Raw genomic sequence first — 27,979 nt, 5'->3', positions numbered from 1 at the left:
TTGCACAATGTCAAGACACCAGAGATAAGTCCGTCTGCGTCATGTAAGGGAAGAAATAAATAATCTTTCATTGAAATAAAATTGCTGGTAAGGTGGAAAAACATTGTTTTCTAAATCTTTTCATTCTCCCTAAATCCAAATTGTTTAAATCCTAATGAACTGGTTCAAACCAGTTTGAACTGTTCATTTTTCCTCTGGAGTTCAACCTGAACTGAACTGGAAGATATGCAGAAGCCTGAACCTGAACCAATACCACACCCAAAAAAGTTTTCGGTTCGACACCCTGGCTTCCTGTTTCATTTCATTTCATTTATTTACTCTCAAGGTCGTACAGGCATTACAGAGAGGAGTGGCAATAGAAAAAGAACAAAAAAAAAAGCTAATGAGGCAGCACATGGTCACAGATAGCCGACTTGAACACATGGATTCTGTTCTTGTGTTGTCGTGGCTTGAGGGTCGTTACCCGCCCTTGCAGAAGCAGATGGTGGAGCCGAAGGGCCTGCGTGGCCTACACGGTCAGCTGGGCGATTGCCTGGCGCGACAGGTGGCATGGGCAGCGGTGGCGGCAGCGGTGGCCGGCCCCAGCTCGCCCTGGAAGTGAGCGAGCAGCTCGCAGTGGCTGTGCTACGGCTGCAGCAAACCATGGACGAGGTAGTGGCCCGCCTCGAGGTACTTGAGACCCTACTGCAGCATGCCAAGGTAGGTGACCCCTCCCCTCCTCTTAGTTTTTCCTGGCAGTGGCAGGGTCAGTATTGCGAACTTTGATAGCCAGGCAAGGGTTCAACCAGTAGCCAGTTTTACCATGCACATTCTTGTAAGGGCTGCACTCCCCCAACCTGGCAGCCTGAAATTTGGAAATAAAGCTTTCCATTGGAGAAGCAAGTCGTGTTTGGTGCCCCAATGCCATGCACGTGCGTTGGCAAATTTTCCAGCCCTATGTACTTCCGCGTGCCGCTACTAGATGGCGAGAGTTGAGCGTTGACCTCCGATGCATTGGTACATCCGGAGTGCGCAGAAGTCGCTGGCTACGCTGGCACCATTTTGACCAAGACGGTTTCGTCTGCACCTCCTCAAAAATCCTCAAAAAAAAAAAAAAAAAAGTGCGGCCATTGCACGAGTCTGTACGGTAATTGTTATAACCAATAACACGGCATGGGAACATTTTACCAAGAAGTTTAGTAATGTGTTAAAATTAGGAGCGTCAAAACGGAAAGAAAGCACAGTCAAACCTCAATATATGGAACACGAATATATCAAATTATTTCGTATATCGAACACTTTCTATATCACCTGGAAAATCGCATGCATTTAAAATTTTTTTGTTTCGAACGGGGTCGGACGTAAAATGGATATGTCGAACTCTGCCACCCCAGACCACGTGTGCTCTGTTGACAGGGGTTGAGCTTTCTCGCAACACCCTCGAAGATAGCGGTGGCACGATGGGCATTCTCAACTGCTGCGATCGCGCCAAGGGCGCCATTTGAACGTAGCAGCATACGCACGTGGTAGCTTGGCTAGTTGGACAATGTCAACGACGCATTGCATTTGCTGCGCTGACTCCTCCTCGGTGCTGCACTCTGCGCGTGCAGCGCCTCGCGGGGACTGGCGGTTTGCATCCACAAAGACGCGCGACAGCACACGCTCACTGGACTCGCTCATAGACGCCTTGGCAGACGCCACTTACTGCTTTGTTATTGACAGTGTTTCAAAATGCTTTGATTGACGGACCTGGAGATCACAGCAGAAATAGCGGCCAAACGAAGGCGCTGCCGAGGTTGATCCCGCAAGCGCTGATGTTGGCCCGCTCCTGACTTCAACTGGTGCTGTAGCTGCTTTGGCCCTTCTATGCCGCTACTGTGGCGCAATCGAGGGCACCGGCCTATCGCTTGTGGATCGTTTAGACTATGTTGAGGAGTCTGTGTTTAAGCACGCACGCGGCTGCCAATAAGAAGCAGGCTACACTGCTGCAGTACTTTCAGCCAAATAAATAAATACTTTGTGTGAAACTTCAAGTGCGTATTTACTGTGCCACGATTGGGGCACAGTCGAGGATCCTTGTTCGGAGTGCGCATTCAGTTGTGCAGCACGCGATTGGCCTAGGCCGCATCGACTTTGTCAGCCGTGCGAAGTCGGCGTGCCGCAATTGAACGCGCCCTCCGAACAATGATCCCTGATCATTGATTGATTGGAAGTTTTTTATGCGTTTTTTACATGATCTTATATATCGAATTCTGGCTATATCGAGCGATTTCGCAATCACCGCGCTGTTCGATATATTGAGGTTCGACTGTATATGTGTGAAGTGTGAGAAGCCGGTCACGTAGTAGAGGTAGAAATGGGATGGAAGACCACCGTCAGGTGCACTTTGCTCCTCGAAGAGGCAGGTTGTGTGTAGAGTGAGCTCCTGAACATTATGCACTGTGTAAATCGTAGATCCGGCACCATAAAGAGCTGTGATGTAATGCTGATCGATTTCTCTAGCATTTAGCACTAAATCTCAACAGATTTTTTTTTTTACTATAGAACATACACAAAAGTTCACGGTGCCGTGGCTGCTCATTATTATACCCAATATATTGTTAAAACTGGTATTGTTGTACATGGGTTCAACTGTATATCGGCATTAAGGCGTCAGGCACCCTATTTTCATGTTGAATTACAGTCAACATGGGAGTTTAATTTTGAGTTCATATGCTGATTGATGAAGTTCAAGTTCTTAATTGATGCTTGAATTTGCGAACGTTAGAGCACCATTACGAAACACGTAACCAGTGCCCTCGGCTAACTGGCATTTATTTTGTCTTGGCAGGCACCACAAAGCCAGCGCTGGTGGCTCTTTGGAGGTGTTGCACCACACGTCCTGGTGCTCTTGTTTGCCTGGCCTGTGATGTTTCAGCTTGCCTTCTACATCTTCAGCCATCGGAGGCGCAGACATCTTAGATGAATGCTGTATTTGAAGCCTAAATGGATGCAACAGTCATGAACAAAAGAGATTGGCATTCCTTTCACACAAAAGGCCGACTCTTTAATTAATGTTCCAGATTCTGGTGCAGTTTTCATGTGCACTGGTTATGTAGTAGGCTTGTTCTTTTATATCTTGTGCTGCGAGTATTTGCATGGCCACAGCCAGTGAAGTGTCCGACGTACAGCTGTTTGCGGCAGGAATCATTGCGTGCAGGTGTTGATGCTGGTGCATAAGGCAAGAGGCTTATGAAACTGAAAAAACAATTGCGTTTCGGCGTACCTTACCTTTTAAATGCATTGTAGTATTTCTGTTGCATTGCCCACAAGTATGCGAAAGCACCGCCGCTTCTTCCTGCTGTCAGCACAATGTCAATCCTGCAATTTGTAGTTGTTAAGAGAGGTGTTGGAGCAGCATCATTTAATGTGTCCGCTGCAATTGATTGTGCTTTTCCATTGAAAACGATCTTTGAGGTCTTTTTTCTTCTTAATGCCTGCAAATTGATTTGGAAGAAGTTGGACGTACTGTTGGGTGACGTAGCACCTGAAGCATTAGCATGTGAAAATGATTATGTAATATACAAGCTCCACAGATGCCTGCACATATTTTAGAGACTGTTGTTACAAGAAAGTTTGTTTGTTGTTATGGCATTAATGACTCAAGAAGTCGCAAAATCCAGAAGCAACAAAGCATTTTAGTTGCCTTTAGGTACTATCTTAATTAATGCATCACCCTTGGTTTTATGAGTATGTGCAATATGTAAATGACTTGTCTCTATGCTGTATGCATTAAGTTTTTGTATACACTGTACATTTTCTTGTCATTATAAGCAGGCATTCTGAAATGTAATTTTGTTAGTAATTAAGGAAAGTTATTGTTCTTTGTGCTTTTCCTCTACTGGTTTGTGCAAAGTATTAGCTGAGAAGTACTACAGAATCTCATTTCAAAGGAACATCAAAGCCAGATATTAGTCACGCTATATTGATAGATTAGCGTTTCAATATGTATTAAGTGTGTCATTGTCATTAACATGACTTTCTCAAAGGAGAAAAAAGGACATTAACATGAAAGAGGAGTGGGACCACTATTTCAAAAATGCGAAATAATTAGGTAGGCTCCCACTCATGTGCCTTGTCCTAGCCACAATTTGTAAAGGGTAGTCAGAAATTGGGGATAAAAATTGATTGACTCGTGGGATTTAACTTCTCCCAAAGCAACTCTGAGGCTTTGAGAGACGGCGCACTGGAAGGCTCCGAATTAATTTTGACTACCTGGGGCTCACTAAAGTGCACCTAACTCTAAGTATACGAGTGTTCTTGTGTTTCACCCCAGTAAAAATGCTGGCATTGCGGCCAGGAATCGAACCCTCGACCTCGTGACAAGCTGCAGAGTGTGATGGCCACAGGGCTGAGCAAACATGGCAGGTGGCGATAATAATCAAAGTGCATTATATTGAGAAAGAAGATGCAGGTTGTGTCACTTCTTTTCCCATTAAACAAAAAATAATTTCCTAAAGGCTCTCTGATGTGGCTTCTTCACACTGCTCTATTGGAAGACACTAGGTGCCTTTTGCCTGGTAATGCAAAGAGCACTGGAGCATGGAAATTAAAACAATTTGTGGAGCACAGAAATATTACACTGTGATGATGTGTTGATATGCATTGCTCCATTCATGGGGAAATTTAATCAAAATGCCTTCATTTGTTATTTAGTTTGCTGCTACAGTAAGTCATGTAGTCTATCACTCTAGCTTGACTCAATATTTGCTTTTGTGTCCCTCAAAAAAAATTAAACTGCATCTGGTAAGGCTTGCATTTCTTGAAGAGAAGTGAGCTTTTTGATAGAGAAATCAGGGGTAGGAATCGTGTGCCAATTGTGCCAAGCAAATTGCTGTACCAAATTGTGCCGAAGTGGAAAAATGACCGAAACTGCACTGTGCTGTGCAACTTTTGGCAGCTTTGGGCTTTGGCAGGCATCAGCATAAGATCGCCGGCACAGTGCAGGGCGTTATGTCGTTGGTCTCGGAGTGTGCGTAAAAGTAACTTTGTCATTCTGGCCGTCAGTGGGCACTAACATCCACAACCAATTAAGCCATCTGAATAAAACTAAAGGTAGCGACATTCTTTCATTTTGCCGTCTGAGCGAGGGCAAGCTAGGAGAGCTGGGGCTTATCTGCGACTCTTTATCTGCGACTCGCATGGTCGTGCTCGCGCTGTTTCCACAGAAATGCACACGAGCGACTGCATGCTGCCGGCTGCGCCTTTTGTTTTCTTGTTTTTGTTTTGACTCAAGCCGACGCCATGACAGCTGCTCTCGATTGTGATGCGCAGCCCTATGGTCGTGGTGATGGTGAATCCTGATATCGTGTTGATTGCATTGCTGTACAGCGCATTTGGCAAAATAAAAAAATGCTAATTGCAAGGGTGCACTGCAAGGGAAGGTGCTTGTGGCGAGGAGTCTCGAAGAGGGAGAGGTCTAATTAGGAGGAATGTTGCTTCCTTTAGTTTATTCGGAGGGCTTACACCCAACCATTCAACGTAAACTCCAGTGTCTAGGTACTTCTAGCGAGTCTAGTGAATGGCAAAGCAAAGTCAAGTAATGTGCAGAATGTTGGTTTGAGATAGTTGGTGCTGTCACATTGCCTAGAAATCTCGGGATAAAGCACTGTGATGTTCACTAACCCTTGCTCCTTCACAACTTCTGTTGAAAACAACTTTCATCACTTTGCTAGCACTCAATACAAAAATAGTATGAAAAATGCCTTTAGGCTGCTCTTCAACACTTCTTCATTGCTGCAAAATGAAAGGTTTTGCGACTCTTACCCCCCTTCAATATAGTACCACTCTAAATTGAAATTTGCAGGCTCTGGACTGCTCTAATTAAGAGATGTGTGTGCTACAGACTGCTCCAAAATTAGAAATCGTCTGCTGAAGTCACTACAAAATTACTTTGGACATTTTTGGGCCTTCCCACCGCTGAGAAATGTATCTCAATTTTTTTCTCCTGTGTATTGCTTTTTTCTTTCTTTTAATGATAGCTTCTTATGCTGAAAAGTGTCATTCGTTAGCTGCACAAGCGTTGTTATGACAGCATTAGAAAGCTTCTTTTTTATGTGATGCTACAGTCAATTCCGTCCGAAAGTATAGCCATAGCATAACTGTTGTTGATTACTTTCAAAATTTTGTTTGAAGATAGTTACTTCTTTCCGAATCAAAAGTGGTCAAATAATGACCTAATCACTATAACTTTGTTTAGCATAAACTATAGTGTGGGACCAGATACCAGCAATGTGAAAGAACAGCTGATGGACTCTAGCAGCCACGTTTTAAGTGGTCACCCTCAGTTGAACTTATTCAAGCCTAGAATTTCACGACAAAGCTTGGGATGGGGAAGTTTCGAGGTTAAGCACTTTATCTCAACACTTGTGTCAGATTTTGATGCAAGTGGCTAAAGGAAAGGCATGTATGATATGGTACCCCAATATTGACAGTACACTTGAAGCATAAATGTGAGAATGTGGCAATCCCGAAAGTGACTACCCGTCTCTCATTTTCATTGTGCCGACTTTTTATGGAGCAGCATATTGTGTAGCAACCTATCAAGCCTTATGGATTAACGAAGTAAGACTGCAGGGTAATGGAGTAAAATTGTTTAGCGATGTAAAAAGCTGTGAGGCAAGCAGCCTCTTTGACTACTGCTGTCAGTACTGTTGCTTCTGTGAAAATGGTAAACGTGGTGTTTGACTACACTATTTTAGGCTGCCCTGGCATTTGTAAAGTTGTGGGGTTATATTTAGCAGCATGCTTCTGGCATTCATAAAAAACGCTGCAGCTTGCACCGAGTGCAGAAGTGACATGTCTAATATTTCCTCTATTCATTACCCAACACATTCCAGTGTATTTTTTACCCCATTAGTACCTTGACAAACTGTCTTGCAAGTGCAAGATGAAGAGAGTTCGTGTGGCAGTGACAAGCCCGAGAGATTGAGTTGCTTGAGCACAAGATGACCATTCAGGCAGTGCTATATAAGCCCAACAATAGCACTGTTTCTGAATGTTGTGAAAGTTTGTGGAGATTCGCTTATGCATGGCTTGCGATTTGTAGAAATATGGCAGCTGCAAGGAATAGTACGCTTCTTGGAGTATATTTGTGTACGCTGAAGGCAAAAGGTGAAGTTGAAATGAGAGTACTGTTCTAAAATGACAAGTATGTAATTGTTGCCAAGAGAACAGGTTCTGTAGACAAGTAAATAATGGAAACTTAATATACTGGTTATGCCACCAATTTTAGAAATGCGGAAAACAAGCTGCTGCTGTAACTTGCGGTAATTTGTCCAGAGTGTTCAATGCTATTAAGAAGCAAGCTGCATTGCACCTGACAGTGAAATGAAATGCACTTTAGCCGCTCGTATGGGATCTTCACTTGGAAAAAATGTTACTGCGCCAAAATTACTTTGTTGGCGCTTTTGTGTCACCTGGCATAGAAGAGTGGCAGGGTTTATTGGGTGTAGCAGCAATTTAGAGGCTAATCATGATGTGCATTCACTTTCAATCATGGCTTATTAAACCTATGGAAATATGAGCTGTCTTCACCTGATGCAAAGAAGTTATTTGTTGAGAAATATTCTGTGGTACAGTCCATGCCCATTGCAACAGATTCGCATGCACCTTCGGGTATAACAAACCATTCTTGTCACTTACTTTGGTCAGCCTATAATAATGCTAGGAATTCTGCTACTACGGACAAATTTTTTTACAGTATTTGTATGCATGATGCATATACAACATTTTGCTGCGGTGACGCATCCATGCAGCAGTGGACTGCATGCAACTATTTCCGGCTACTTGTGATACGTGCCAAAATTAAATTTTTCTTAAGGAAAATACTAGTGGCAAGATTCCCGCAACTGCATGACGCCCTGCTGATTAACGTAGTGTATTCAGGCCAACCAAGCAAGTGGCTTACCGGTGCCCATTGCTGTGGGCTTGGTGTAGAGCAGGTGCTGCTAGGCCTAACCCACTTCATTTTGAAGCCGTAGCATATGGCGCTTTAAGCACTATCACGAACTGCATCATTTTGAGAATGCTTCAATTTCTTATTTGCATATGAAAGAAGATATGCTGCTCTTAGCAGCATGCACATTCTGTAGCATGTGATGCTGTCGATTGAGCCACCGCGCACGCATTGCAGCGGCTGCCAAATAGGGCTCCGAGTTGCAACCTGTAGCTCTCATTCATGCTACAGGTTTGACATTGGTCGTCGCTTGTCGGAGATGAAATTAAGAAACAAACTTATTCTAACCTTTGTTTTATCTAAGAGAGAGAGAAATAACTTTATTGGGTCCAGCGTTTGTGCCATCGGCAGCAGCAGTGCACTTGGGCCGAATGGCCAGCAGGGGAGCTGGCCGCAACAGCAGACATATTGCTTGAACACATCTTTTTTTCTTGCCAACAGGAAAATCTTGCCATTGTATGGAATAGAAATGCTCTAATGTGGGAAACTGCCAACTATCAGTAGCTAGCATCAGGAAAACAGTGGACATCAAGACACTGTGTCGCTGGTTTGCTTGTATATCCTGCCACAGCCTCAATCCACTGATTTATTTTAAGATCACCCCCGGGTTCCAACAATCAAACAATAGAGAGCAGTTTATGTGAAGTTCTGCCATTTCGCAACATACTGTGGCCTTAATTTTGGTTAAAATGGATTTCAAATATAACGGCTTTCGCTGGGTTATTATGGTCTGTTTTAACAAGCATCGACTGTATAATCACTTCAACTAACTATTTTATCTTCAGCATCCCCCATGTAGTCCAAGGTGGTGTATTCCATGCAAACGTTTGCAACATTTTTTGTACTTTGTCATGTACTGAAAAGTTGTTGGATATATAGAGCACCATGTAAAAAAAAAACAAGAACAAATGGGTGAAATGTCTATTTTTGCCTAGTGCCCTTCTGAAGATGCCTGCTTTGCACAGGCACTAACACGAAATTGTGCTCAATGATAAATGACAGCAGAGTGGGGATTTTAAGTTTTGCTGTATTTGAGGGGCAAAATGCAGCATTTCAGTCTCTGTACTTTCTGAATAGCAGCCTGTAAACATTTTTTTTTAAATGTGTACATTATGCTCTTTGATTCAGTTGCAATCTTTTTGGATGGCATGTTTAGACTTTCTTCTGTTGATCGTACAGAGGTTTATATGTGTAGTACTCTATGTGCTGTTTTAATAAACCATGTTTTTATGAGAGTGCCTGGAGATAATTTCAGAATTGTGATTCTGAGTGTGGATCGCAATCAGTAAGGAAGACTGAAGAGAGATGTCGGCCACCCACCGTGGTTGCTTAGTGGCTATGGTGTTGAGCTGCTAAGCATGAGGTTGCGGGATCAAATCCCGGTCACGACAGCCGCATTTCGATGGGGGCAAAATGTGAGAATGCCAGTGTTCTTAGATTTAGGTGCACGTTAAAGAACCTCGGTGGTCGGAATTTTTCAGAATTTTCCACTACGGCATGCCTCATATCAGATCGTAGTTTTGGAACATAAAACCCGATAATCTACTAATCTAAAGAGATGAGTTTTTTACATACAACATGCGTGATAAATGCCACTGTGTTTGCACATACTGGTTCCCATGTCGCATGGGTGCAATGCTAGTAAGAGTCTAGGACCTTAGATTAGTTAATGCAGTTATTTCTAAAGTTGCTGCCACGTGCATTTTATAAATACACAAATTATTGCAAAACTGGTCCAAGAAGTGCCCCTAAAGACAGCAAGAGAAATATGTAGAATTATTTTGCGTTGCATAAATCTATCATGTGCGACTGTAACTGCCACCTTAAAAGTGACAGTATGCATTCAATGGCTGAATGAGCTATGAGAACACTGCAAGTAGCATTAAGTTTTAATGGTTTTAATGCCATTAGGTATATCTGCATGTCAGCGCATGAATGGCATTACACTTTATAATTTAATTCATCAGATAGTTTAGTGCTTAGTGTCCCCTGTTATTCTTTATGCCTTTGTGACACAATTGGATAACTTGTCCCGTTTCCCTTCCCTATGCCCACAGAAATGCGCTAGAAGCAGTTAAACAAAACAATGACATCTTTATTTCAAATATTTCAAACACTGGGTGGCAAGTCCAAATTCAACCCACACAGTGAAAAACAAAATCTGGAGGTACATTGCACCCTCTCCCTTTTTCACCTTGCATTTTTTTTGTGGTCAGACATCTACTTTGGAGTCCGACATAAGGGGTTATACATAGCTACAAAACTGAGTTGTGGCAAGTAATCGTCATAACTACTGTGCTCAGTTTTTATGGCGTTTTAACACAAAAGGGTGGAGATAGTTATGGTTTTGGCATGTAAAACTGCAGAATTTGATTTTGAGTTTACATGTCACAATGACCTTGGACTGCAGTAACGAACTAGAAATGTGCACACCACAACGTGAATGATTTGGGTAGGTTGTGATGCATGGCTGACAGGAATAGTGCAAAACTGACGAGCAAATTCAAAAGTGATCACTACACAGTTAAACATCAGCTGACATAGTTCAATATACAGTTCAGTTAAACCTCTATATAAAGAAATTTTCTATATAGCGAAGTATTTGACGTTTCACAACATCTTGCCCATGGACCACCATTTAGAACCTCAATATAACGAAGTGTACATGCGATTTCATAACAAAATTTCACTGCCGCTGGAAAGGAATGCCGAGACAATAAATGGAAACTTCTGCGGACGCAGATGGTCAAATGATTGGTGCCAAGACTGCGTGGCACCATGTAAGCTGTCTTACCGCGAGTTTAGTATTGGAGGTTGCGTAATCTATAGTTTCGGTGACCCATTGAAGCAAGAGGCAGACGAACCATTCGCTCCCCGCTGCCGGCGTTTTCCCTGATAACGTCGTCCAAGTGCGGGTTACACTATCAGCCGCGGGGGTGGAGTGCATGCAAAAGTGTGGCTGGCTTTGCTTAATTCGTAGCGTCGAGAAGATATCGTCGACGTACGTGGCATGGAACAGTGTCATTCGTCACAGACTCCCAAATTTATCAAAATGAATTGATTTCTCATTCAAATATGCTTTTTTCGGTTGTCTGATAATTCGGGAAATTCTGCGGCCCCTTTTCGTGTAAGAAAAATTGATTGCCAACTGTACTTATTTGCATAAAAGGTGAAATTTCATTACAATGAAATTTTGATAGAACCAAACAAATTGCCGATTTTACATACTTCATTATATCGAGGTTTAACTGTATTTGCTTCCTCCTCTGTTTTCTCTGTTATGCAATAATCTTTTCAATAATCAAGTCTCTGCTCCATTTCACACATAGGAGGCATTGCTATGAGCTAGATAAAATTCTCACAACTCCCATTTGCGATCAGTAAATGGTGCATTTATATCAAAGACATCTTGCGAAATATGACTTAATACACAAAAGACAACTGATGTGATGATAATTGCCACCAAATGAAAGGAGTGGTATATTTCTGCAACCAGTGACCTCGGCACACCGCTCGTGCTCGCAGCCAAAACATGGTATGTCAGGTACTGGAAGCATAAAAGTGCATGAATACGTAATTTGATGTAACCTCCTTACATGCACAAGTTGTAGTTTGAATGTGAAGTCATTGTTCCACAGAAAGTGTCGCACATCAAGAATATTAGCACTGTGAAACAAGCTAAGTGAGGCTTCAATGACCATACTCCTTGTGCAGCTTCCATAGCATTGCCTGCTATGTATGAAGTGGAGTATAGAATTAAAACATGCACCCATTATTACACACTTTTTATCTATCCATTCTGCAGTGTTGCTTTCTGTTAGAAAATGAGCCATGCCACACAGTGTACAGAAGTTACAACAGTGTAGAGTATAAAATAACATTAGCACAAATGCACCCTTCCTGCTGGCTCTATCTCATTGAAAGGTCTCTTCTGCTTGGAAGCCAAGGTAATTTGAAAATTGATAATCTTGCTGATAAGTTGGCTTATTAATTCAATCCCTGTAAGTAAAATGTGTGAGCTTCTGGTACTCACCAGCAGGGTCAAAGTTAAAGACCAAAGAGAATTAACACCCGTCAAACTAGTTCAAATGAAGCATGAAGTCGTTTTTTTTTTCATTCTGACGTCTTTCTTTTGTGACTTCACTTTCAAAGGCCAATTTCCCCCATTTGATGAGCTGGGTATCAACACTGTTTTCTGGTTTTGGCTTTAACTACCGTAGAAAGAACAACAGTAAATAAAAAAAAACATTGCATGGGCTATTGATAATTTTCATAAGCGTCATCACAGCAGCATTCCAGTCATTTTAATGGGAGCAAATCTCCAGCAGTTCTTTATAGTTTACACACATGAGGGGCCTTGTGAACATATTCAGGAAATTCTGGGACGAACAGTCACATTAAGCTTTTCAATACAGGCAATGACAAAACTTATCACACATGACGACCAGCATATACTCCTTCATTAACATACACTTGACATGTGTACTGTACTTTTGACACATCTACGCACAGACCTTCAGTTTCCAAGTTGCGTAAGGATGAACACTTTGCATCTTCACCCTTTCTAACAAAAAAGCACGGTACTGTGTTAAAGAGAAGAGTATGGTCACACTTTTTCACACAAAGTAATAAGAAGTGCAGTCCTTATAAAAAAAGTATTTACAGACACCGACTAATTTGAAGAACAGTTCATGGCAGCTCCCCGGCTGTTCATAAATTTCTGGAATAAAGAGAGAAAAAGAAAAACAATGTAAGGATGAGCACACAACAGCTTGCATAGTCTGCTACTGCACAAGTTAAATGAAAAGCATAAGCAATTCCAAATCTGTACATTGTGCAAGTACTTGCAGATCCATCAAGACAAAAAGCTGTTTTAAACTTCGATTCTGCAATGTGCATTCATGTGAGGAGACAAAAGTGCAATCCTCTTATAACCTGTCGGATAAAATTGCCTTGCCATGTGCCTGCCTGCATACTTTTGCCAAGACGTTTATTGAAATATTTGTAAGCAGCTTAAAGAACAAAATTACTTGAAAAAATTCCACTGGCAGAGCAAACTGGCTTGGCAAAGAATTTCGCTAGTACAGAGTGCCTGTTATGTACTTGCTGAGAAGGTATCGGTGGGCTAGTTGGTTGGCTGTTGTTCTAAAGGCAGCACACTTGTTGGCTCATGGGCGAACACTACATTACACAATTACAAGCATTGAAACGTTTCTGCGATTGTTTTGTGGGACTTGTCCATATGTTCACACAATGCTTGTGTTTGCGTCATTTTGTCATGGCGCTATTAGGAATGTAGCTAATATAACAGTCCCAATGCAGGTTGTGAGTTATGTGAAGACCAGATATTTGAATTTCAGAAACTCAAAAGAAGTTGGTTACCATCAGCTGAATAGTCAGAAATCAATGGATGTTTCTTATTTGTAATGGTCGAAACAACACATTTAGTGTAATTCAAACACACACACACGTCTGCCACGTATCACCTCACTTCAATAGGAAATTGAGTTCAACATTCAGTTTAACTTGAACATCAATCATGTGAATTTATAACAGAATACAGTACACAGTCGTCAGCATGCAATCGGAGTTTTGCGTTACAGCTATCAACAAAATCATGAGAAGCCAACAAACACTGACACCAAGGACAACATAGGGGAAATTACTTGTGTTTAATAAATGAAATAAAGAAACGATAAATTAATGGAAATTAAAGTGGATGAAAAAACAACTTGCCGCAGGTGGGAACCGAACCGAAGGTTGTGGGTTCGGTTCCCACCTGCGGCAAGTTGTTTCTTCATCCACTTTAATTTCCATTAATGTATCGTTTTTTTATTTCACTTAATAAACAAGTAATTTCCCCTATGTTGTCCTTGGTGTCAGTGTTTGTTGGCTTCTCATGATATGACTAATAAAAATCGGGACCCTCGGTTAACCCCCTCTCTTTTCAGCTATCGACAATGTCACTTATATAAAGCAAGAAAAGTAAAAGTCCCAGTATGGAACTCTGGAGTACCCCTGATATAACCGGTAGAAATTTAGATGGAAGTTCTCTGCAAACGACATATTGGGGCCAAGACATCAGGTATGTATGAAGCCAGTTAAAAAGCAGATTATTTTTTAGTATGCTACGAAGTTTAATTTGCAGTTTCAAGTGGAAAATGTTATCAAAAGCTTTGGCTAAGTCCAAGAACACTACGTCTATTTGACTTCATTTGACGGTAATTTATAGCTGAGGAAAAAATCATGCCTCAGGCAAAATTGGGCAAAGTCAATATAAACTTGAAGCAGGGTACCATCAGTCCTGTAGGTAGCGATTTCTGTTGCTTGTATATGCAAAGATTCGAGCAGCAGCCTCGTGGTCGCATTGTTTTCTTTTCCGACGATTGAAGTTTTGTCCCATTTTATTATGCGATTGTACTTGTGCATGTGTTCCGCCAGTGCGTTCGACACGTGACGATTTTTCTCGACATCGCGTTTATGTTCTTTCAATCGCCTTGCAAGATTGCCAGTTTCGTCGAAGAATGAGAAGGCGCACTCCTCGCAGGGTATTCTGTATACCACTCGCCTTTATTTCAGACAGTTTCCAGTCATCTGGCAATGCACCTGACGACAGGAATGCATTGAAGATAACTGACAGAAATTTAGACGACCACTCAGTGTACCTCTTTAAAAAGGCATTGGGTATTTCATCTGGTCCAGAGGATTTTCTCTCATGTTAATTCAACAAAAGGTTAAACGCACCTTGTTCAGTAATTTCCAAATCATCAATGGCAGGCAGGATTTCAAATTAGGCAAAATGAGGTGCGCATTAGCTATTGCATGTGAAAAGTGATTTGAAACGATTGTTGAATGCATCTGAGATTTATGTTTCATCAGACATTAAGCGATTGTTATCACGAAGGTATTGCCACAAGATGTTCTTGGCAATATGAATCTCCAAAACTTAGCAGGCGGTTCCTTTATTAACCTACTTAGGTGAACATTATAAAAGGTGTTCCAATCTCGATGAATTTTAGTATTTAGTTTCGAGAACAAGACCTTGATTTCATTGCATAGGCTTTCAGTGTTGCATTTATTCTTTTGTTTTTTTAGGCGGTTAATTTTTATTCTTAAATAACATCTCTCGTGATCCATGGATTAGACGCATTAGGTTTCCTAAGTTTAAATGGCACAAAGACAAATACAAGCATGCACAGTGTTCTTTAACTTTAACCATATCGAATTTACATCATTAGAATCGTTACTAGCACTATTTAGAAGTTCAACAAATGGTATCTCCAATCTATCTATAAAGCTAACATCATCGGCAGAAGAAGAAACTGGCAGGCAAGTTATATTAGTTGACTTTATTTGTGTAATGGAACTAAATTGAACTAAGACAGCTTTATGATCTGAAATACCATCAACGACATCGCACTGAATATCACTGGGGATGTTGCTACGTACAAAGACAAGATACAGAACAGACATACTGGTACCCTGAATGTGCATGTAATCTTTGACCGGCTGGTTTAAATCAAAGCAAAACACAATGTCAATGAGTTCTTCATTATTAGCGACATCACTATTACCAGCTGAAAACGTAGACTAATCAACAGTTGGGATACTGAAATCGCCACACAAGATAATCTTGGTATTCGTGTTTGTACTGTTCATAATGTATTTTTTCAAATGCTCTAGCACTTCTAAATCGGAACCTGGTGATCTGTAAGCAACACTACCATCACACAGTGTCGATCACTGAACTCACTGAACATCTTGCAAAACAAACCTTCGAGGCTAGGTGGGCCATTCATGTGCACAACTTTCAGCTTTTTTTTAAAACAGCAGCGCAATGCCGCAGCCCCTATTGGTGCGATCCCGACGATAAACTTCAAAATAAGGAGGCACAAATTCACTTTCGTATATCCCATCATGAAGCCAGGTTTCGGTAAGTGCTACCACGTCTGGGTCATGAATCAGCTTTGAGCAGTTAGAACTCTAATCTATTATCGTCTCATTCTATGCATTCCCGAAGACATTTCCCTGGGCCAGTCCTGAAGGCAGTAATATTATACTTCTCAGTACACATGCATGGAGAAAATTAATGTTAGGCAAAAAGCCCAGCTATCTGCTGTAAAAAATACTGTTCAGTTAAATTCACCTTATGAACAATTACTTTCCCCTATGCTTTCCTTGGCTTCACTGTCTGTTCGCTTCGTGTAGTTGTAGCAAAAAAATAGGAGAAAGCTCCTCGTGTTCTTTGAATCACATGCATAATGATGCGGTTTCTGCTCCCAATTTCAATCCCAATTTCTTCACTATTCTTACATGTATATTAAGAAGAACATTTAATTTCCCCTGTACTTTCCATGGCTTCGTTATCTGTAAGCTGCTTGTGGTGAAATGAATCTCTCTCGCAGACTTATAGTTGCCCTGCAGTGGTGATGAAATTGATTCCTTAGTGCTGCAGTGCAAGATTTATTTTCTTCATGCCCAGGGCATTAAGAGTGGCTCTGTCAGTCAATGATTATCGTAATTTACATAATGTTTCATTTTCAGCATAAGGGCTTCTTTCTCCTACACATGAGGTTGATGTGCAGTCTGTGCAAGGAATCCATTATGTATTGGTGCTAATGTGCTATACAGTTTTTCATAATGAGACACTTTTTGCTTTGGGATTACAAGAACTGAACAATAAGTCGCACCTTAACATACCATAGTCATTGTTTTTGTAACCAGACACTTATAGTAAACCATTTGGGACTGAGCACTCTGAAATTTACTGCAACTAGATATTTACTTATAAGTAAAATTACCCCTACTGGCTTTTGCTAACTCTTGCCCATTGGAAAGTTAGTTTTCAAATAGGTAAACAATATTTCATTTTAATATAGTACTTTAGGATACGCTGTAGGATATGGGAATGTAGCTAAGTAAATTCTCTCTTTATGTGATGTCAGTATCACACTAACTATTAGAGCAAATGAAATTTGTTGAAACAAGAATTTCTATGCACAAAATTTTTAGGGAAAGTTTTCTACAGTAAAACCTCGTTAAACCGTACCCGCTTAAACAGTAGTTTCGGTTTAAAAGTAGTGAAGTCAATTCCCCGACTCAGCGGCCATTGAACATAATGTATTTTGTATCTGCATAAGCCGTAGCAGCTTATTGCGTACGCATTGGTTAAAACGTAGCGTTTCCACTTTTCGTCGCGCAAACACGACGGTGCGTCGTCTCCACCGGGCGGCCCGGCAGAACAACAAGCCTCAGAGATCGGTACAACGGCCTCCAAGCGCCCTGTGCGTTTGCATGTGAAGCTGCATCAACATTAACATCATTTCGACGCCGTGCCAGAGAGCCAGGCCCCGCACACTCTCAAGTTCAAGAAATGGCCACAGAGGCCATAAAATTCGACCGCGCGCCGCTGCTAATGAAACAAGCATAGTAGAAGCACTCAAGGGATGCTCGGGTTAGTTTCAATATCTCCCGCTAGGGGCGGCGTAATAAGCGCAATTTTTTCTTACACACTTTCTCCTACAATTACTGAAGCATATTTATTACATAAAATAGGCCATAAGATTATCATTACTAATTAGATATTGTACCTTTGATTAGTAAGTTTACTGTTTTTTGTCATTATAAATGCAAGTAGCGTTCAGCATCATTGATCTTGCACGTGACCTCTGGCATGGATTTAAAATTTTTACCGGTATTTTCGAGTGCATGGCGGCACGGATTCATTCGTTCGTACACTTAGACTGGTTGCTTCTTTATTGCTAAAGCTAGTTTATTGCACTTCGACGTGTCCCGTTATTTAACTTGTGGTGAAAGGACGTGTTTGCAAGTGGACATGTAAGCCCGAAAGCTATGTTTCGGTCGTGAGCCATGCATCTGCATCGAAACGGGAACCGTATTCTGCGACTGAGGACAGCAGTACCGGTGAGTCGTTTAATATCGCTGCTTCAATCCTTATGTAATATTGCTCTCGTTAGCGTACAGGTGGAGACAAGTTAACGAACTAGATGCTGCATTACATATGGGCAGTCAGGACCCTTCGTTGCTGTTTGTGAAATAAACTTTTAGTTGCGAATTCACGAAAGAGAAAGCGATATCGGAAAGCGCGTCACATTTTTTATCTCGTTGTAGCTGTAGCCATGGGCGACAGAGTAGCCTTATCAATGTATTTTTTTTCGAGTCCGCCTGCAAGTTCTTTCGTCCACAGAACCGAATAACCCTTTGATAAGCTGAAGCTAAAGTACTGAATTTAATGTATCAAACAGTTTCACGCATGCTAATTCACCCATATTTCGTACCTGTTGGTTCCAAATGTTCTTGCTGTGCAGTTTGGTTTACCTGAGGACATTTATTTTTGTAGTAGTGAAACGGTGCATCACGTTTATGCAAAAAAGAATGCATCATTTCTAACAGCTTCATGTCTTTCATGCATTTGCTTGTGAAACCAGCAGTGTGATCTCTTCTAGTGCATAAATGAGTGCACAAATGTTCTAATTTGTGATCTTAATAATACTTAAGCTGTTGACATGTGTTGTAGTTAGGCAGACATCAATTTTATGGAGAGTAGCAATATTTATTTACCATGCTGCTAAGCACCCTAGAACAAATAGTGTACATTTGCATGTGCTCTGTAGTCCATTACAATGTTACCATTACAATGTATATGTCACACCTTGTCACATTTCATATTTCATATTCAATAGGGGAAAGATTGCCCCACAGGCTGCGAGAATAATTAACAAAAGGCAAACAAATGTTACATGTTACATTTATTGGTTCCTGGCGCACCTTGGTTCACTTGATGGCATTCCTGTCAATCCAAATGAATCGGCCAACAGCGTCCGCGACCTTACAGACCGGGCCGCTTTTACATATGGTTTTGTTTCTGCTGGATTGGAGAACTTAGAGAGATACGCTCATTACATACAATGAACTTACAAAACATTACTACATGGGAAGGAGGGAGTTTCCACCCCCTCACTATAGGCTAAACAGAGCACAGGCAGTTACACTTAGGCAATTACAGACAGAGTCTTATTATTCACCTGCACAAATAAAGGAATGGTATGCCATTGAAGACATGAATATTATATGCAAAGCATGCAAAAAGGAGATATGCACACTTGAACATCTGCTTTGGGAGTGTGGGTCGCTCGGCCCTGGCATTTCCCGGAATCGGTTTTTAGGAATGATCAGATCTCCAGATCATATCCCCCAAGTCCTGGCTGTCCAGTACGCCCGTGATAGGGCTAGGAGGCTTGACCTCCCGGTCCCAACATGGGACTATCCAGGCAGGTGGCAACATCTTGTACAGGACAAGAATAAGGTTTTTTCCTCCTCCTCCTCCTCCTCCTCCTCCTCCTCCTTCATATTGCAATATTGTGCTTATTCAATTTCTGATGCAGCCAAAATTTCTGTTCCAGACATGCAGTAATGAGGATGGCACCAGTATAAAGCAACAAACTCCACGCACTTAAGAGAAGTTGCTGCCTGCTACAACAAGGTCATTGTTTGGACTTTGGCTGCTACCACAAGGTAAACAACACCTGGTTCAGAAATAAATATGCTTGATATACTCTGTATTGGCTTGCTAGTCTTAGGTACATGTAATTTGTTTGTAGCAGATGATATGAACGTTTGTTCATATTTACAGTTCAGTATAATTGGTTCGAACATAAGAGAAAACACTACATGACTTTGGATAATCTCTGCTGTATCTCATGTGGCACTGTTCTGCCCCAACAGTCTGTGCCAAGCACATCTTGGTCATCACAGGAGCCCCCGTCTACACCAACAGGAAGGAGCTGAAGCCGAATTCGCAAGGCTTTAGACCACGAACAAAGAAGTCGTTCTAGAAGTATTTGGATGAGATATCAAGCCTACAGACGACTGTGTCAAGAGTGAAAAGAGCCTCTGCCATCATTCCACCAGCACAGATATTGGCCGAGTCATCCAGGTACCTCAACCACAAAAATTATGTCTTCAGATGTACCTGCAACCTCTGAACAAGCACAGACAACGCTGGCCAAAAGAGTTCTGTCAGCTTGCCCTTCCTTAATGAGCTTTCTGGCCTTGCCAAATACCATTTGTACCAAGTATAATTTTTTTTCAATGAATGCAAGCTTTTTAATTCCACATTCTTGTTAAAGATCATTCCTCTTCCTCATCCAAACATTAAAGGTAAACCAATTCTTTGCTCATACTTAATACCAGTCACTGCCTAGTAGCATAACATATGTGTAGCAGTATTTTCTAGTGTACGTTGCCATGTGCAATTCCTCTCCTGAAATAGCTGATGCGGCATTGGTGTGTGTCTTGCATTAACGTTTGCACTGTGTGCTATGTAGCATTAAACTTTTCTTAATGTTTTTGGCCTTCAGTGCTTGCAAGGTAGAGTGGCTTCTTTCTTGAATGCAAGCTTTCTCATTCCTATATTTAATTCCTAGTCTCGTTCAGAATTGCTATTCTAGCTCGACAGCCTGTGTTTCTGCGCAAGCTACATTGAAGTGATCTATTGCGGAATCTTGTTTCGCTGCTGTCCGACTTGGTACTCATCACCGTGTTACGTTTCTTGTATGTGGGAGCCTGATCAGTTGCATTGGGAAACAGTCTCTCGCGGTAAGCACCTGCTCCTGCAGTCAGCGCAGTGACATAGATTCCGAATTTACATACACCGTGATTGGTGCTCTCCATTCCGTCCTTTCCTGCTGCTGCCATGTGAAAACTTTGCTTGTGGCCTTCCTCGGCCATGACTTGGTGTCAACGGAGACTATCATACGTTATTACATGGTCCGAAGTGTATGAAGTTGATATCTACATGGGTGGAAAGGCCTGCAAAAGTGGCTGCAAAGTGGCGATGCCCACAAAACCGACCATGCCCATATTTGGAGAATGTGGGGCACCAAGTGTGAGTTACACATTAGCGGCACGCGAAAGAACAAAAAGAAATGTGCAGGATAGAAAGGAGGTAACGCTAAAATGCCGGGTACTTCATGTCGCTATGTTGGCTGCGGCAGCAGATGCTTGCGTCACCCGATTGCTTTGCAATGCAAGTTGCTCATCTTCAGTGGCAACTGTCAGTGCAAACAGGTAGGACACACTGAAATCTGCTTGTGCTGCTGGTTGTTGCTTGTTACCAGACCACCATGTGCGACGAAGGCAAGCACTATGCCTGCAGTCAGACGGTTGAATGTGCCGTAAACGACCCGTGTGTGTGTATGCTCACTGTTGTCATGTGGATAATAGCCAATGTATAGTGTATCGTGCCAATGCGTTATGTTAGAGGTATGCTGAAGTGATTTGATTGCATAGCCTTATTTTAATACTGTACCACACGATCATGGTTGCTGTGTTACATTTCTCGGATTGGGCAACAGCCTCTCAGGGTAAGCATCTACTCCTGCAGTCCGCACAGCGACATAGACTCCCTGTTTACACGCACCGTGATTGATGCTCCCCGTTCCGTCCTTTTCTGCGGCAGCCGTGTGCAAATTTTGCTTGTGGCCTTCCTCGGCCATGATTTGGCGTCAACGGGGGCTATCATACGTGATTACATGGTCCGAAGTGTACGAGGTTGATATCCACATGGGTGGAAAGGCCTGCAAAATGGCGATTCCCACAAAACAGACCATGTCCATATTGAGAGCAGGTGGTGCACCAAGTGCGAGCAACCCATTAAAGGCCCACGAAAGAACAAAAAGAAATTTGCAGGTTGGAAAGGAGGTAACGCTAAAATGCCAGGTAGCTCATGTCGCTGTGTTGGCTATGGCAGCAGATGCGTGCATCACCCAATTGATTTGCAATGCAACGTACAGCGACTGGCGATGCAAACAGGTGGGACACTGTCCAATCTGCTTGCGCCGCTGGTTGTCATTCGTTACTAGACTGCCATGTGCGACGAAGGCAAGCACTGTGCCTGAAGTCGGATAGCTGAATGTTCTGTAAGCGACCTATAGTATGTGAATGCTCATTGTTGTGATGTGGATCTTAGCCAATGTACGGTGTATTGTCTGAACCTTATGCGGTGATTGAATGCCAAGTCTCATTCGATCATGGTTGCCATGCTGGGCAGTCCATGTCGCTTTGCTGGCTGCGGCAGCAGATTCCTGCGTCACCTGGTTGCTTCGCAATGCAAGTTACGGTGACTGTCGATGCAAACAGGTGGGGCACTGTCCAATTTGCTTGCACTGCTTATTGTCATTCGTTACCAGACCGCCATGTGCGACGACTTAAGTGACCTCAGCGTATCTCGAGATCCAAATTTTATTTCTGCTCTTGTACGAGAAGGTGCACTGCGTTTCTTCTGCCAATAAAGTCGCACGTCCTGTTCACTCACTTGTGGGTTGTTTGTATGGGCATCAGTAGAGGCTCTTTGGTCTCGTGGCAATTAGAACGCACCAGCTACGCGGCAGCCTAGGCAATGAGGCATGCCGCACAGGCAGCAGGGCGAGCACTGGCAAAAAACGGCCATATTGGATTTTGCTCTAAAAAAAAAAAAAAAAAAAGAAACACTTCCGCTTCCTGGTTGAGCATCACCATCTGGCGTCCACCCCGCTAAGTTCCATGCGCTGCCGCTGCTTATTTTCGTATCACTGCCGAAGGTACAGTTTCCCTTCTCTAAAGTTGTTCTTTATTCTATGAGAGAGGGTTGTGGCCTCGGCCAAGGAGGACTCGCGTCTTGCCGAAGCTCGGATAAAAAAGATGCCGGGTGCTCACCATAGAAGAAAAATTAGACGTCGTCCGTGCTATCGAACGTGACACGAAGAAGTCGGCGCTGGCCCGCGACATGGATCTGCTGTTGACTACAGCGTGTGGCATTTGGAATGCGAAGTTGCTCGGCAGCGCTGCTGTGACCGCGAAGAGATGTCGGCTACGAGGTTAGACTTTTCGCCATCGTTGCCTCTGTTGTTGCCGAAGTGTTGACTAGCGACAGTGATGAGGACGACACGGAAAGCGACAGCACGGGCAATTCAGGACCGACAGTGGCAGAAGCTGCGCGTTACGTCAGCCTCGTGAATGCAATCGTCGCAACGAGAACAGGGGCGCAATAACGTAACTATTCCAAATGAAAAGCTTTCCGAACTCCGGCACCCGGCAATGAAAAAGGCGCCCCGGGACTTATGGAGCACTACTGCGCGGCGTGCATGGAGAATATGTAACGCCAACGAGGAATCTGCCGTGCGAGTGTTTGCCAAGAGGAGGAGGGCTGGCTGAGAAGCTGGCACGCAGCTTCAGTAAGTTTGAGGCTGCTGTCGTCGTGCTAGGCCGCCGCGGCATCAAACGAAAATAACACTTATGTAGCGCGAACTGAATAAATACTGCATGTTTTTTCCCCGCACTCTCTCAGAGTTCCGTTTTCGACAGGTAAGTGGGCGATCTCATGCTATTTCAGTTAAACAGTACTACCGTTTAGTACGTACTTTTTACGAGCTCCAGCCGATTACGATTTAACAAGGTTTCACTGTAACAGTAAGTGAAATTGCCAACTGGAAGGCAGCAGTAAAATTGTAAAATATAGACTTTAGGCACTGTTATTGGCAAGTTTTTGGCTTGAGTATCTAGCTTTCATGCTACAAAAGAAAGAAAGTAATAGCAATCAGCATGTACATGCACCAAATGAATTACTTGTGTTCATGAAGCACAGCTATATATTGCACAAGTCTAGCAGAAAGTGCTTGTTTTCTGGTTAACCTTGTATTCTAGTAGTACATCTTGTAATTTTTGTTCCAAGATCTAGCAAATTTGGCGCACTTTGCCATCTGATTACCCATGCTCCTTTATAGGTCTGTAACGTTCAGAAATGCAATAAACGCTTTGAAGTGCCTTCTCAGGGTTACTGTCGAAAGAGCAAGTCCTGAGTAGTTTTCATTGCTCCAGTAAACAGGCAGCGGCAAACATTGCAGGATTCCCATATAAGTGTTAAACAGCGATGACAAATTCATGATCCCTACTGGAGCTGGATCCATTTTGCATAATGGTTAAATACTGCACTTACACGCAGCGAACCCCTGATTAGTGCATGTGTCGCTGCTTACAAATCCATACACTGTGAAGAGCAGTAAAACAACAAAAACAATAGTTTGCTCATTTGTTAAGTATCACATAAGTTTGCTTACACAATCGAAGCTTATTATAACAAGGTCGCATCTTACATGAAAATACCTTTGTTATATTTAACATCCATTATAAGAATATATTCGTTACACACTTATACAGGCCTGAAATATGTTATTACGCCCAATAATTTGTTGTACCCAGGTCTGCCATAGAGGTTCAGCTGTATTTTTGCATACCATATTTACTCGTGCAATTCATGCCCGACGCGCCCAGGCTGGCTCACCGACACTCCTTATACCTTTATCCAGAGTCGATGCTGCAAGAGAGCTTCGCAATCTCGCTCGTACAATCACGTTAGGTTGCTGGCATACACCACAGAACTCTAAGTGTCGTTTACACAGCCTCGACCCATCCCTGAAACTTACATTACCAGCGAACCTTCCACGACGTGACGCAACACTGCTGTGTCGGCTGTGGGTAGGAGTAGCATTCACCAACTCCTACAGCTATCGTATTGGAATGGCGGATTCACCAATGTGCGCTAAGTGCAAGTGTGAAGAGACCATCAGTCACCTTCTGTGCCACTGTTCTCGCTTCGATAATGAACGCGAGACTCTCCAGTGTGCCTTAAATAGACTGGATGACAGGCCATTTACAGAAGCGAAGATCTTGGGAGCCTGGCCTCGCAGTTCATTGGCCCAGAAAGCAGTTTGAGCGCTTTTTTGCTACCTGAGGGCAACAGACTTGAGTGCCCGACTGTAGACATCCTACACCTAAGTTCTCTCTCTCCCTCTTTCACTCCCTATTCCCCTCCCCACGTGTAGGGTAGCAAACTGGACTCAGTCTGGTTAACCTCCCTGCCTTTCCGTCTTCCCTTCTCTCTCTCTCTCTCTCATGCCCTCATGTAATTTGTGTACCCTAGCTTTATTACCCAGGTTTATAATGAAGGACACATAAACCTCGATATAACGAACTTCAATATAACTAAATTCTCGGTCTAACGAAGTACAACTTTTTATAACATCTTGTCCATAGAACACCACGTAATTAGAACCTCAATATAATGCAGTGTGTTTGCATGCGATTTCAATATTACAAAATTTCGCCTCCGCAGCAAAGGAATGGCGAGACAATAAATGGAAACTTCCGCGGACCCAGATGGTCAAATGATTGAATTACAAGCGGCTGCTTGCAAACGCACCTCTCGAGTCGCGCGCGGCGCAACAAGTGTTACTGCCAAAGTGAAGCCGCATCATGTTCGTTATAAATTGTCCAAGTGCGATAAGATCCCATTGCACCCCGCGCATATTGTGCTTTAGGCATAAGTGAAAGTGTGCGAAGGTGAGAAAAGAAAAGGTGGTGGCATCACGCACGAGTGCCGCTTCGCCGTGCGAGCGAAGGGAAAGAGGGGGAAGCGAGCTCGCGGTATCGCGATCAAGCGCGTGTTAGGGACGGGGGGTTAAGTTGGCACGCGCCACGGCTGTGGCTGCGCATGGCTGTAAGCGCGGCTGAGTGCGTACGCAGCTGCGCACCCTGCTTTAGAGGTAATCTGCTGCGTATGCAAAGAGTGGGCATGCCAAGACGGCATGGCACCCTCCCGCGCGTTTAGTATTAAAGGTTGCGTTATCTTGCGTTTCGGTGACCTGTTGGAGCCAGAGGCAGACGAAGCATTCGCTCCCCGTTGCCGACGCTTTTCGTGGCCTGGAAACTATCATTCATTGCCGATTCTCAAATTCATCAAAATGAATTGTTCTCTCATTCAAACTTGCTTTTTTCAATTTCCCGATAATTGGGAAATTCTGCGGCACGTTTCTGTGCAAGGAAAATAGATCGGTAGCTGTACTTATTTGCATAAAAGGTTGAATTTCAATATAACGAAACATTGCTGATTTTACCTACTTCGTTATATCGAGGTTTAACTGTACTTTTACTGTGCTCGCATATTTCGCGCTCCATGTGCTACTCCATGCCAGCCCTCCAGCTTGGCATATGGACTCTAGTATTGCGAGATATGGTCTCTACCAAAATCATGGAGTCGAGTTGTAAGAAAACTGGAGTCTCGTATGTGCTCGACGTAACTGAGGACATATTGTTTGGGACACCAGTAATGATGATCATGGCTCAGAGTCCCCTGGGTTGGATGACGGTAGGTCCAACTCAGATGAGACGAAGTAGGTGCTTTTGTAATATGATGGCCTTTTGGTTGTTATAATCTTATTCTTCTTTGTATAATGCGTATTGTGACCATTGTACGCATGTTATCGGATGTGTATTCACAAAATCCCCACATGCTTTGTGCACCCCCTGTGTAAAGTCCCAAACTGGAGCAAAAGGTGCACATATTACTTGAGTAAATACAGTACCATCTGTTTCATTTTACAGGCAATTGTTGTAACATAGGATCGTAGTGGTGAATTGTTTACTTTAAGTGGCATTACTGTAAACTGGGCTTTGCTGTGGTGCAAACTAGAACTACTGCACACACAGGTTTTTGGAGCCTGCCCACTCACTTGTTCTTGTGCTGCTGGGAGAACTTGCGTGCAAGCATTGACTGTTTGGCTGCATTGAGGGGCAAGTTGGACATGTGGCGGAGGCCCTGGGGCGAGGGTGCTGCTGGGGGTGGTGGAGGAGGTGCGATCCAATCACTGGCGCCCACAGCTGAGCTGTAGTGCTTGCTCGATGTCTTGTTGAAAACGGGCAGCATTTCGTTGGCCTCATTGCTCAGTGCCTGCATCAAGAGCATTTCATAGAGTTAAGCTATGCAGGAGGCACTGAAAAAGAAGAAGCTACATTAATATATTATAAAAAGAGAGAGCTATCACTGTTTGACCTTATGTTGGTGTCCATTTTCACTGGACTGGCACTGCTGTCAAGTTATCGCTCGGTGCATCTCAATGCCTGCTGTATCCGAAACTACACAAATGTTGTCGCTAGTTCTATAGCAAAAAAGATACACGTGATCAGTTTAAGCGTGCACTGTGAACAGTGTGGCACGTTCTTGAGTGTGTGTGAGCACCAGTGAGCACTCTTGAATGTGCAGTGAGAAACGAATAGCAGACAGACTTTACCTGTAAGACCAGGTTGAATGATTAATGACGGTGCTCTGGAGCGTTATTTGTCTTTCTTGGCATAAGTTCACCCAATAAATAGATCAATTCTTAACTCACACTTATGGCAGTGTTTGGTTTTTAACACTACGATGCGACAATATTCAGTACCCAATCGTTAGAGAATGTGTAGCATGTGTGCTGAGTGTAGTTCTTTTATCCAGAGCATACATTCATACAATAGATGCTATGGCAGATACTGCAACTGCAGCTTCAACTGAATTGCCTGAAGAGGCAGATACATATTAAGTATTAAGATATCTGCAGTGGGAAACAGAGTTATAACCAAGCTTCATTAAACCGAAAGTTTTGATGCATGGTAGTTGCCATTATTGAATGGTGCCATTAATATTGTACATTCTTGCTATGCTTCTTTATTGGCAAACGTGTTGCAAGTGACCACTACACATATAAACAGAAATTTTGACGCTAATAACAGGTCTGAAGACAGGCTATCATTTTGTGTAGTTGTGAAAGTGGAATTCAATCACGCATAAATATGTACATTTGGTCTGCAGTCAGTTACAACAAATGCATGCAGCATCAGTTCACTACTTGTTGTGGTTCTTCTCCTTGCGAGATTCTGTGCAAGATTATTCATGAAGTGCAGTTATTTCTTGCTTGCCTATAGGTGATATTCAGACTTAAGGTGGATGAACATAGACAGATGATGATCAATCATACCTGAGAAAATTTGCACCTGCCTTTTCCTAAATATTCAATAATCCACTTTTCAATCACTGCAATTCAATAAAGCGCTATTAAAGGGAGACACTTAAGTTTGGTAGATTACACTTTCATGATTAACAAACAACTGCAAGCAGGGAGGCTTGGCATGCCA

The 27,979-nt window shown here is 42.8% G+C and overlaps 2 protein-coding genes and 1 long non-coding RNA gene across 6 annotated transcripts in view; 2 read left to right on the top strand and 1 right to left on the bottom strand.

The window, feature by feature from the left end:
• LOC126531613 (acyl-CoA-binding domain-containing protein 5) overlaps nucleotides 1-9,210 on the top strand; it is a 32,785-nt gene extending 23,575 nt beyond the window's left edge. For 3 of the 4 annotated variants that reach the window (XM_055071302.1, XM_055071300.1, XM_055071299.1), the window contains 2 exons: nucleotides 476-699; nucleotides 2,810-9,210. In XM_055071302.1, the coding sequence (XP_054927277.1) occupies nucleotides 476-699; nucleotides 2,810-2,944 (359 nt within the window). In that variant the 3' untranslated portion in view covers nucleotides 2,945-9,210. The remainder of the gene's footprint in view (nucleotides 1-475; nucleotides 700-2,809) is intronic. The other variant, XM_055071301.1, reaches the window with a different exon arrangement.
• Nucleotides 9,211-10,049: 839 nt separating this feature from the next.
• Pdk (pyruvate dehydrogenase kinase) overlaps nucleotides 10,050-27,979 on the bottom strand; it is a 70,061-nt gene continuing 52,131 nt past the window's right edge. The window contains exons 11-12 of the mRNA XM_050179219.3: nucleotides 26,542-26,759; nucleotides 10,050-12,695 (exon numbers count right to left, since the gene is read on the bottom strand). Coding sequence (XP_050035176.1) covers nucleotides 12,686-12,695; nucleotides 26,542-26,759 — 228 coding nt within the window. The 3' untranslated portion in view covers nucleotides 10,050-12,685. The remainder of the gene's footprint in view (nucleotides 12,696-26,541; nucleotides 26,760-27,979) is intronic.
• Nucleotides 13,841-22,305, top strand: LOC140218630 (uncharacterized). Its single transcript, XR_011894847.1, has 2 exons — nucleotides 13,841-19,510; nucleotides 19,721-22,305. It is a non-coding gene; the product is annotated as an uncharacterized lncRNA (long non-coding RNA).

Source organism: Dermacentor andersoni, chromosome 5, assembly GCF_023375885.2.
Source record: "Dermacentor andersoni chromosome 5, qqDerAnde1_hic_scaffold, whole genome shotgun sequence".
NCBI lineage: Eukaryota > Metazoa > Arthropoda > Arachnida > Ixodida > Ixodidae > Dermacentor > Dermacentor andersoni.
Note: the sequence above shows the minus strand (reverse complement) of the source record. Positions and strands in the feature narration are given on the sequence as shown.